The following is a 12,632-nucleotide window of genomic DNA, read 5'->3' on the forward strand; positions in this document are numbered from 1 at the left end:
TTAAGAACTTTGCTTCAGGATGAGAACAGAAATCGTGCTCCAGCAGCGCAGCGGCAGCAGGATGCCCCATTAGCTAAAGTGGTGCTTCAGGTTAAGAACAGCTTCAGGTTAAGAACGGACCTCCGGAATGAATTAAGTACTTAACCCGAGGTACCACTGTACATACAGTGAAGTGCCAGCATTTGAGAAAAATGCAACAGTTCCCAAATTTAGCAAGGGCGGGGGGGGGGGCTGGCAAGAGCATGGGCTTCCTCCTGAGGCCAGCCTGGTGATGGGCAGCCATGAGCCCCTCAGCAGAAATCATCACCCAGGCAAAAGGCACTGCCAGGCACAGAGGGAGGTTGCCATTGTAACACGGGGTGTGATGTCAATGCAGGAAAAGAGGGTGTCCTTTTACACAGTTTTTTGGCAAGGCATTCAGGGAACGAGGAGGAGGAAGCAGGCTGGCCGAAGGCAGGCTGGGACAGAGGCACAGGGGTGCCTTGGAAACCACCCACCCCTCCACCCAAGATCCAGCGTAAGTAGGTGTGAGTGAAGCATGTTTCTTCATGACCCTCGTCTCTGCTGTGCCTTGATTGCCCAGTGGAAACACCAGGCTGGTGCAGCCGCTTGGCAGAGAGTGGGGTGGGGTCCCCCAGTGTGTCCCACGTGTCATACAGGCGCCATCCTTGGGGGTGACACGTAAGCAGATCCCAGCCAATCCCCAAGTGGCAACTTTGCAGGCTGGGTGTAGTTGCAGGATTAGGCCATGTAACCTCCTCCTCCTCCTCCTCCTCCTCCTCCTCCTCCTCCTCCTCTCCTCCCGTGGCTTTAGAGCTGTTCAGCCTTGATCAGAACAAGCAGAAGATTAAAGCGCTTACCGAGAAACACGTCTGCAAGGCTGCTGGAGTGAAGTGCCAAAGCAGTTCGGAATCCCTTGCTGTCAGGTGGGATGATGGTAGACTGGCAGACAAAGGCCCGCACAATGTCGGAATAATCTTCTGAGTCAGCAACCATATCCTTTAGCTTGATATCTGTGATATTGTCTGCACAAATTGCTGTCATTTCTCCCTGTAGACATTAAATGAACAGGGAGATAATTTTCTTGTTTTCATGCTGGATTTCCTACCCTCTTGCAAATCAGAGGTCAGGCACTTCTTTCTGCAGCTGAAAACCAATTTGCCACAAAATTATAAAAACAATCACAAAACTTGAGCTGCACCATCATGGAAGAACCCAGGCAATTCCTTTAAAGACCATCAAGTAGTTACCCCCTTTAGAAAATATAGAATTAGAACTGATCTTGAGAAATAGCTGTTGCTTCTTTTTTAAGGTATCCATCAATGAACTATGTTGCTGTCTTGCAGGGCATTTGAATTGCTAGCTAAACGCAGTTTGGCCTTTAGATAATGATACGCCAGCTCACTAAAACTTTAAAGTGAGAATTTGGTGAACAGAAGGGGTACCTTTCATGGAAGGCATCAGCAAAATGGCTGGCATATTTCACCATGTAGTGTCTGACTGTGTTATTGCACCCTAATTATAGACCTCTTTAGTTTTCCCAATAAATCAATGTGGAAATATTTATTCATATTATTCAAATATAACAAACCTTCATACAATTAGCAGACACCCAGCATTTCACAGTAGCAGTAACAAAAAGTAACACATCTTAAATAGGGTAGCATAGAATATTCTCCAGGTTAAAGTTTCAGGATGCAAATATTTGGGCGGGGGGGATTAATTCCTCCCAAAACATTTTGTGCAGACATTAATCTTTTAATTCTTATCCGATTCTTTGCTTCCTGCTCCCTCAGTTTTGGTTGCCTTTTTGTCATTGTATACATGCCTGCTCTTATGGGATCACATCCTGAATGGGTTGACATGAAGGTGCTCCACAGCCAACCAGATTTGGTTATGTGATGATGCCATTGAAGGCAAATGGGGACATCTAAGAGTGCAAGAGAGGCCCCCAAGGCCAGTTGCATGGGTGATCCCAACAAATCCATAACCATGTCCATGCTACGTAGCAAAGCATACCACCAAGAGGGAGAGTAACTCAGGCAACGTAAATGTTCCTTTCTCAAGGAGTGGAAAACGGCACCTTTAACACTGCCAGCAATCTTTGCAAAGAAATGAGCAGTTTTGTCTTAGCCCTAAATTAATTAACTATGAGCATATGGTGTGGGCAGTAAGAGTATATCCACATTAGCTACCCAGTGTGCACCCTTCCCCTCCCCCATGCACCGTGCAATGCTTGCCCCGGCTTCCTCACGAGCAAAGCCCTCCCATCTGCTCCTGCTGCACTTTCAAGTAATATGATGAGCATCCCCTCAATGCCTTCATCCAAGTCATTTGTAAAGACCTTGAACAACAACAGGCCCAGGTCAGAACCCTGCAGCTCCCCATTTTCTCCCATGACAAGGAACCATTAATGAGTACTTTGTGGATTTGGTTAGTCAACCAGCTGCAAATCTACCTAACAGTTACCTCATTCAACCCACACTTTACCAGCTTCCTCGTGAGAATATCATAGGGGGCTTTGTCAAAAGCCTTACTGAAATCAAGATATACTACATCCACACTTTGAGCCAACAGTGTGACGTGGCAGCTAAAAAAACCAATGCAATTCTGGGCTGCATCAATAGGAGTATAGCATCTAGATCAAGGGAAGTAATAGTACCACTGTATTCTGCTCTGGTCAGACCTCACCTGGAGTACTGTGTCCAGTTCTGGGCACCACAGTTCAAGAAGGACACTGACAAACTGGAACGTGTCCAGAGGAGGGCAACCAAAATGGTCAAAGGCCTGGAAACGATGCCTTATGAGGAACGGCTAAGGGAGCTGGGCATGTTTAGCCTGGAGAAGAGGAGGTTAAGGGGTGATACGATAGCCATGTTCAAATATATAAAAGGATGCATTGCGGACACGGAGCAATGGATCCAAACTACAAGAAAGAAGATTCCACCTAAACATTAGGAAGAACTTCCTGACAGTAAGAGCTGTTCGACAGTGGAATTTGCTGCCAAGGAGTGTGGTGGAGTCTCCTACTTTGGAGGTCTTTAAGCAGAGGCTTGACAACCATATGTCAGGAGTGCTCTGATGGTGTTTCCTGCTTGGCAGGGGGTTGGACTCGATGGCCCTTGTGGTCTCTTCCAACTCTATGATTCTATGATTCTATGATTCTATGATGTCATATAGAGGAGGGAGAAAGGTTGTTTTCTGCTGCTCCAGAGAAGCGGACACAGAGCAATGGATCCAAACTACAAGAAAGAAGATTCCACCTAAACATTAGGAAGAACTTCCTGACAGTAAGAGCTGTTTGACAGTGGAATTTGCTGCCAAGGAGTGTGTTGGAGTCTCCTACTTTGGAGGTCTTTAAGCAGAGGCTTGACAACCATATGTCAGGAGTGCTCTGATGGTGTTTCCTGCTTGGCAGGGGGTTGGACTCGATGGCCCTTGTGGTCTCTTCCAACTCTATGATTCTATGATTCTGTTCTCCCAAAATTCTCAAATATACACACTACTCCTGCTAAATAGCTATCTGGGCATCTTCTTCTTCAGACTTGTGCTCTGACCTGGATAGAATTATCAACGCTATCACCATACCCCTTCCAGCTCAGTTAAAGCCCCTCATCTGACGTGGCCCATGAGCAACCAGAGGCTTCTCCTGCCCAGCATCTCCAGCTGCTCCTGTTGCTTTAAGCCCCCCTAGTCCTTGGAGACAGAGGAGAGTCTAACAGCCAGAATCCCTCTGGGACCACCTCTTCCACCTCTCTGCTCTTCCCCCACCTCCTCTCCCTTCTTCCTCTTGACTACCTGGACTCTTCCTCTTCGTCCACCCCAGTTCCTGCCCCACAAATCGCTGGAATTGGGGAGGAAGGGGTGTTCCTTGTTGTTAGACAGAAACAGCGTCATTTGGGGGGAGGATCAGTAGTGTGATCTCCACCGTGAGAGTGAGCAGCAGACTTCTCTCAATGTACTCTTTCTCAAGGTGTGTGAATTAGAAAAAGAATCCCCCAAACGAAATGGGTTGTTGTTATTGTATCAGTTTCAGTAGAGTATTTTTAAATACATATAAATCTATTCTTCTACTAGTTTAGCAAGAAGTACATATTATGTAGGAACTTTGTTCATGAATATATTAATTTATTATTATTTCAAAAGAGTACTTTAAATAAATAAATATAAATGCATTGTTAAAAATTCATCGCAAATTCAGGAGAGAAGGGGTGCAAAAGACCCCAGGAGGGGTGGGAGTGGCATTTCCCAATTTATCAAGGCATGAGTACTGGCACCTCATTTTTTCAGGAAAGGGACTGGCACTGGTACATGGAAGGCTAGGAGATGCCCTGGTTTGATGGCCTCCTCTTTTCACATGTGGGATGGAGTGCTAGCGTTAGAAAGGCAGGTGCTTACTTGGTTCCCACACAGGCTGATGTTGAAGAAGTGGAAGAATTTTGTTCCTTTCGCCGTAAAGCTTGGTCCGTTCATTAATGAGCCTCCTTTGCTCAGGTTGCTGAAGTCGTAAGTTCGGCTCTGGTTGTTCTTGGCATATGAGAACAAGCAGTCACTGAAGCAGGCGGAATGGTCCTTAAGAAAGGAAAGCAAAATGAAAGTGAAGGCAAGTTTCAGATAATCAAGTTGTAAACTCTGCACCAGAAGAAGCAAACCCACACAAATGGTCATTAGGATGTCATCAATCAAAAGCGCCCAGGAGGCAGGTCCACTGCATTTGCTATGGGGGGGGGGGCAATGTTACCTTTAAAACTCTGGAGTTTCCTGAAATTAATATACTTCTCTATGTACCTTTTAAAATAAACTGTGCTCAACAAACCTAAGCATTTGGGGAAACATTGAATCCCGTGGGGGAGGGGGCTGCTCAAATATCTTCCCTACTGTAAAAGTACAACAAAGTTAAGTAAAGGTAAAGGTACCCCTGCCCGAACGGGCCAGTCTTGACAGACTCTGGGGTTTGTGCGCCCATCTCACTCTATAGGCCGTGGGCCAGCGCTGTCCGGAGACACTTCCGGGTCACGTGGCCAGCGTGACAAAGCTGCATCTGGCGAGCCAGTGCAGCACACAGAAACACCGTTTACCTTCCCGCTGGTAAGTGGTCCCTATTTATCTACTTGCACCCAGGGGTGCTTTCGAACTGCTAGGTTGGCAGGCGCTGGGACCGAGCAGCGGGAGCTCATCCCGTCACGGGGATTCGAACCGCCGACCTTTCGATCGGCAAGCCCTAGGCGCTGAGGCTTTTACCCACAGTGCCACCCGCGTCCCTACAACAAAGTTAAACAATGACAAATTTCATATAAGACTTAGATGGCTTAGAGTGTAGCCATTCCCTTGAGAGCTAAATGCAAACTCCAAATTCAGAGCCAGAGAACTCTGATTACCAGATGATGGGATATGCCACCTGAGTTAACTATCTCACTTTTGCTCCACTTGTGAGCGTTGACCACTGCTTTAAAAAGTACTGAACAAGATGGACCATTGACTTGATTCAGGTTATTCTTATTTTTGTCTGTTTTTAAACATCAAAACTACTGATGGCACCTGTCTACCTTGGTGCTTTGGCTGCCAGGCCCACAAGGGATACATGGTTCTTGGCTGTACATTTGATGAATTGACAGGTAGGTTTGAGGAGGACACTCCTTGCATTGGTTGGTTTCCTTGTCTATGTAGTGACCAGCAGGGCAGGGAATGCAGGAGGAGCCAGACTGTTCAGAACCAACAGCACAGGCACGGCACGATGAGGCAACACCATCGACTGCATTGGTCACAGTAATCAAGTAGATCTTGGCCACATCATTGATGAGCTTTCTGGTCTGGAAAGAGAAATGGGCAAAAATAACTCATACTGAGGGGACACACTACCATTTCCTCAAATACACTGCCTTTATTCTCTCACTGCTGATGCTAACCTTGCAAAACATATGAAGCTTTAATAGCAAGACAGCAACGGAAAGCAAGGTAACTCAAGGAGCTCCTGGCAAGTTGAGTTAATCCAGGGGTGTTGACCTGGAGCATGGCCTACCACACTGTTGTAAGCCCCCTGAGCCGTACAGAACACCTTTGGGGTTCCCCATAAATCAGTAAATCATTTTCAGGGATCACTAATAGGCTAGGAAGTGCATTTCTCAGTTGGATGATGAGCTGACCTCCCTGCTGCTGCCGCTGCTGCTGCTGATCTCCTTCTGCAATCTCATTTAAACTGGCAGCCCAGCACAATTTGCTGATCTTTGAAGTCAAAGAGGGACAGGAGGCTTTTATTTTATTTCTTAATTTCATTTATATTCAGTCCTTCCTCCAAGGAGTCCATACATTCTCCTTCCTTCTCTTTCGACACCCAATTCATGCTCACAACAACCCTGAGAGATAGGTTAGGATGGCAGAGAATGATTTGCTCAAGATCATCTAGAAATCTTCACCACCCTGACTTCAGATACTTCTGTAGAGTCTTGACCTGTAGAAATGGATCTGTGGATAACAGGGACATGCGGGTTGGCTGAGCGTAGGACTGGAGCCCAAAGTTGGGGCACAATAGTCATTGCACCCAAACTTCCCCTGGTGGCTTAGAATGTGGCAAGCCTCCCAAAACTGCCTAAAAAAAGTTTTGTTCCACAGCATTAGTGTTTTCTGAAACCTAATGAAATACAGTATGGTCATTTCCACTAAGATGCCTGTGCTACTTACATCTTGGCCTTGATTTGTTCTCTGGAAAGCCCATGTGAATGTAAAAGAAGCGTTTTTGGAGATGATGTGAGCATACGACTGCTTCTCCTTAGTTCCACTCCATGATTCCACTACATTTGTGTTCTTTTTATTGATGTCCTAGAAGCAAAGGACATAAAGTAAACATACAGTGTCAATTAGCAGAACTTGGGCTATTTACTAAAGCAGACATGCCAACTTTCATCATTGTAGGTGTTTGTGCTACTGCTTTGGCCACAAGGAAGAGATCTTATACCAGATTCTCTCTTGTCAGGAACTTTTCACTCAGTTCCCTTCATCTTCTTTTCCTACATTATTCCACATACCTACTGGTAGCAATCTAGAATCCTGGTAACATGACCCCATTGTGCTTGATTAAACTGCCCTATAAGTCATTAGCCCTTGGAAATGGTGTGGAAAAAACAGGAAAGAGATTTCCCATCCTTGGTATATGCCCAGGAACAAAAACCTCTGGAATTACTGGGCTCAGGGCTGTTTATGGTGTTTTCTAGTTTCATATGTTGTGATGAATTTGCTTAATTTATATGTTATCATAATTTAATGTTTGAACAGGATAGAGATAAAGTGTATAACAATGTGAATATCTCATTAAAAAATAAAAAAATAATAATTTATATGTTATCGTGACCCCCCTTGTAAAAAAGGTGGCTATAAATCTATTCAGCAAATCTAAATAAATAAAGGCAAGTCAAAATGTTGAGCACGTTCTTGCTTACCACCATGAAATACAGCACACAATCTGCCGAACAGACAGTTTCAAACACGAACGCAATCCGTCCAAGTTCTGACCCCGTCGCCCCTGCTATGGAAGTCGGAGGCCTGTTCAACACAGAAGAAATGGCACAATTACAAGGTCCTTCCAAAGGTCCCTGCCAGAGTGAAACACCCAAATGAAGCCGCAAGCCAGTTTCTGACACAAAAGTGCTGAAGAATAGCTCCTGTCCATTTTGCCTCACCTTGCAGGTTCTGTAAATGCTGGAAACAGACTTTCATTTTAAAAATGAAAGCTGGGGATGTGAGGACTATAGATCATCCAAGTGCAGGTGTGGGGCAGGGTATGCTCCCATGTCTTCCCTGCAGATGTGGATGTGGTACAAAGTTGAGAGTGGGCTTAAATGCTCCCCGACTTAAAATGTCAATGAAAGCAACGTGTAGAAGATGACTCATTGGATCATGCTTCCTGGATGCCCTCAGAGGTCTCACAATCAAGTAAATGGGTGCGTACTAATGAACTAATGAGTTGTGTGTCCACCCTGTCCCATCGACACACGTCTCCAGCCGAAACTGTGTTTGTCTTCACAGATCTGCTCCACGTGGCGTTTAGGACCTCAGTCCCCATTTATAACTTTCTTCCTCATGTTGTCTAAGCACAAACCATTTGAGATAGAATATAACATAAGAAAGGGGAAAGGTGAGGAATAGCATAGAAATTTAATGATTCCTTACTTAAATCCTGGTACGTGAAGATTCACAATGAGATAATCGTTATCCGTCCCTCCTGCCCCACTTCGGATGTGGTCACCAGCTACTTCCCAGCCTGAACAAGAAAAAACCCCACGTAAATATAATATTGCACGTTGGTTTATTAAAAAGTATACAAAAATCACAGCGGGGAGGGGAAATATCCAGATGCATCAACTGATTAAACACAGATGCAATATATTTAGGCCAATTCAGTGCAATTAGATGCAACAAAGCTGGCTCAAGTCTAAGGGAATCTATGTAACTTATTGTTTTATTCCAGCCTAAGGTACGTGTTTAAAATCAAAGAAAAGAAATCCGTGCCACAGTAGGAAAATGACTCAGGTATCCATAATTTCAAACAAACCATCTAACCAGTGGGCAAACGTTCCTTTCTGTAATTTTATGGGATAAACCCACATCACTTCAACAAAACCTTAATTACAATATCTGAAAGAAAGAAGTAATCTTGCCTGTTGTTGATCTTTCTCAGAGCCAGTATAAGCAAAATCCTCCTTGGACTCTCCTGCAGTCTTTCAGTGCCCCTGCCCCATTAAAAAAAACTCTATTTATGCAGAAAACTAGCAAGTCAGGGAAGAGACTATACTGGAATGCTGTCCCTTGATATGCTACCTTTCCGTGGATACAGAGTTTTTATGGAGGAGTCATTATTCTTGTGACAGTCCACAAACACACTTGCAGTCTGACTGATGCAGCCCCTCCTGGTTGGTACCACGCATTATTTTCTGAATGTATACCTCTTTTCCATAGTTCCTACTGGAGCTGGTGGACCCTCCTTCAGTGACAAAGATAAACTGAACCAACAAATAAAAGTACTAATTTACAAATGCTGCTGATGAGCATGGGGGAAAAACCAACAATAATGATATTTAGCTTTTATCCAGAGATTTTCCAAAGAGCCCAACATATCTCACCTCATCAACTTTTACCACAGCCTTTTAAAGGTTGATCAGTATGACTATCTGTTTTTAGAAATGCCACAGGCCATTCCCTTAACCCTCACATCAGCTCTTAAGAGCTGTGGAACACCCTCCCACCAGATGTCAAAGAGAACAACAACTACCAGGCTTTTAGAAGACATCTGAAGGCAGCCTTGTTTCGGGAAGCTTTTAATGTTTGATGTATTATAGTATTTTAATATTCTTTTGGAAGCCGCCCAGAGTGGCTGGGGAGGCCCAACCAGATGGGCGGGGTATAAATAATATATTATTATTATTATTATTATTATTATTATTATTATTATTATTATTATTATTATTACTACTACTACTATTATTAGAACATCCAAAGGAACAATAAGCTAGTGATGAAGGCAGACATGCTCACCATTCATCCCATCACATTTTGAATTTCCAACATTGAAGCAAGAAGTCCTCATGTTGAAAGGGAGCACGTTCCACCATTTGTATTCCAGGCCCAGAGCAGGTTCTGTACCCGCAGGGCAGGCCTCACAATCTACAAGAAGAAATGGGACAGGATGAGCATACATGCAGAAAATCAGCCAGTTTCACAATGAAACATTTTATTAGATGTGTTACGAATCAGGTAGAACTAGCCATTCTTGGGTGGTTCTCCATGCTGGACTGTGGGGATCAGGGCAGAGTCCACCTCAGGATGATGACTCCACATAAGAAATGTTGATATGGGGAGGAGGCATCCTAACTGAGAAGGCATCATGACTGGAGGAAAGTTAAAACCAAGCAGACACATTGGGGAGAACTAAGTGGCGCTGGAAGGACATTGAAGAAGCATCCTATTACAGCTGGGGCAGAGTGATACACTCTTTTGCATTGAGTGATACAGTGAATGGTGTCACAGGATACCAGCCTGTACAGCAACCTGTTGACATTCTTGAACCACAATATGTTTATGGGGCATAAATCCATTGTCAGGTTTGTTTTAGATTTATGTTTTTGCCTGCTCTCTGCTTATTTAATTTGATGCACTATTGTTGCTTTAAGCACTGCAAGCTGCCCTGAGATCTTTGGACATAGGACAATATTCTGAAATAAATAAATTATCCCGTGTATGGTAGCTTTAAAAAGAGTTGTACTGTATTAGGCAAGAAACAAAAATAAAAACATAATGGGTATCCTATGACTTGCAGTATGTAAAAAGTGAACGCACCCACAAAAGCCGTTCTACAATAAAAAGAAAGAAAGGAGGCAGTGTGTGGACAAGTTGCCTGGTGTTGGAGGAAGTCAGCCAAGGCAGAGAAGAGTTTAGTTTTGTCTAATAAAGCTGAAAGAGGCAACACGGCCCTTGGTGTTTGAGCCTTCTTTTTGTGGCGTCTGGTGAAATGGATCTTACAGATTTAAAGAATGAGATAATATCCCGCAAGATCCTGTGAAGCATAGATGACCATGCAATGAGTGCATAAGCCAAGGACAATGGTGCCTTTATATCATCTTCAAAACGTGGGATAAAAATAATTCTCTCTCCCAAGCCAGGCGGGCCAGCAAGTGCCACAACAGTGGGCTGTACCCAACAGGCCTGCTAAGCTGACAGCAAGGCTTCCGTCAGCAGAACAAGGAGAGAAACAGTTTCCTGGCATTTCCCCCTCCACTTCATAGAATCATAGAATAGAATCATAGAATCATAGAGTTGGAAGAGACCACAAGGGCCATCGAGTCCAACCCCCTGCCAAGCAGGAAACACCATCAGAGCACTCCTGACATATGGTTGTCAAGCCTCTGCTTAAAGACCTCCAAAGTAGGAGACTCCAACACACTCCTTGGCAGCAAATTCCACTGTCAAACAGCTCTTACTGTCAGGAAGTTCTTCCTAATGTTTAGGTGGAATCTTCTTTCTTGTAGTTTGGATCCATTGCACTGTATCCGCTTCTCTGGAGCAGCAGAAAACAACCTTTCTCCCTCCTCTATGTGACATCCTTTTATATATTTGAACATGGCTATCATATCACCCCTTAACCTCCTCTTCTCCAGGCTAAACATGCCCAGCTCCCTTAGCCGTTCCTCATAAGGCATCGTTTCCAGGCCTTTGACCATTTTGGTTGCCCTCCTCTGGACACGTTCCAGTTTGTCAGTGTCCTTCTTGAATTGTGGTGCCCAGAACTGGACACAGTACTCCAGGTGAGGTCTGACCAGAGCAGAATACAGTGGTACTATTACTTCCCTTGATCTAGATGCTATACTCCTATTGATGCAGCCCAGAATTGCATTGGCTTTTTTAGCTGCCGTGTCATACTGTTGGCTCATGTCAAGTTTGTGGTCAACCAAGACTCCTAGATCCTTTTCACATGTACTGCTCTCAAGCCAGGTGTCGCCCATCCCGTACTTGTGCCTCTCATTTTTTTTGCCCAAGTGCAATACTTTACATTTCTCCCTGTTAAAATTCATCTTGTTTGTTTTGGCCCAGTTCTGTAATCTGTCAAGGTCGTTTTGAAGTGTGATCCTGTCCTCTGGGGTGTTAGCCACCCCTCCCAGTTTGGTGTCATCTGCAAATTTGATCAGGATGCCCTTGAGTCCATCATCCAAGTCGTTGATAAAGATGTTGAATAAGACCGGGCCCAAGACAGAACCCTGTGGCACCCCACTAGTCACTCTTCTCCAGGATGAAGAGGAACCATTGATGAGCACCCTTTGGGTTCGGTCAGTCAGCCAGTTACAAATCCACTGAGTGGTAGCATAGTCAAGACCGCATTTTACCAGCTTCTTTACAAGAATATCATGGGGCACCTTGTCAAATGCCTTGCTGAAATCAAGGTAGGCTACATCCACTGCGTTCCCTTCATCTACCAGGCTTGTAATTCTGTCAAAAAACGAGATAAGTCTGACATGACTTATTTTTCAGAAATCCATGCTGACTATTGGTGATCACAGCATTCCTTTCTAGGTGCTCACAGACTGTTTGCTTAATGATCTGCTCCAGAATCTTCCCTGGTATTGATGTCAGACTGACTGGGCGGTAATTATTTGGGTCCTCTCTTTTCCCCTTTTTGAAAATAGGGACAACATTTGCCCTCCTCCAGTCTGCCGGGACTTCGCCTGTTCTCCAGGAATTCTCAAAGATGACTGCCAGTGGTTCTGAGATCACATCTGCCAGTTCTTTTAATACTCTTGGATGCAGTTCATCTGGCCCTGGAGACTTGAATACATCTAAACTAGCCAAGTATTCTTGTACTATCTCCTTAGTTATTCTGAGCTGTGTTTCCTCTGCTGAATCATTTGCTCCAAATTCTTCAGGTCGGGCATTGTTTTCTTTATCGGAGAAGACTGAGGCAAAGAAGGCATTGAGGAGTTCAGCCCTTTCTGTGTCCCCTGTTTGCATTTCACCATCTTCTCCTCTGAGTGACCCCACTGTTTCTTTGTTCTTCCTTTTGCTACGGACATACCCATAAAAGCCTTTTTTGTTGCTTTTAACCTCTCTAGCAAGCCTGAGTTCATTCTGTGCTTTAGCTTTTCTGACTTTGT

At 44.5% G+C, this 12,632-nt stretch overlaps 1 protein-coding gene across 1 annotated transcript in view; it reads right to left on the reverse strand.

Moving 5' to 3' along the window:
• ELAPOR2 (endosome-lysosome associated apoptosis and autophagy regulator family member 2) overlaps window positions 1–12,632 on the reverse strand; it is a 105,803-nt gene that overhangs the window by 9,384 nt on the left and 83,787 nt on the right. Inside the window, exons 10-16 of the mRNA XM_081210678.1 lie at window positions 9,526–9,654; window positions 8,164–8,254; window positions 7,434–7,536; window positions 6,679–6,816; window positions 5,547–5,810; window positions 4,399–4,572; window positions 861–1,050 (exon numbers count right to left, since the gene is read on the reverse strand). Coding sequence (XP_081066804.1) covers window positions 861–1,050; window positions 4,399–4,572; window positions 5,547–5,810; window positions 6,679–6,816; window positions 7,434–7,536; window positions 8,164–8,254; window positions 9,526–9,654 — 1,089 coding nt within the window. The remainder of the gene's footprint in view (window positions 1–860; window positions 1,051–4,398; window positions 4,573–5,546; window positions 5,811–6,678; window positions 6,817–7,433; window positions 7,537–8,163; window positions 8,255–9,525; window positions 9,655–12,632) is intronic.

Source organism: Podarcis bocagei (genome assembly GCF_964188305.1).
Source record: "Podarcis bocagei genome assembly, chromosome: 10".
Taxonomy (NCBI): Eukaryota; Metazoa; Chordata; class Lepidosauria; order Squamata; family Lacertidae; genus Podarcis; species Podarcis bocagei.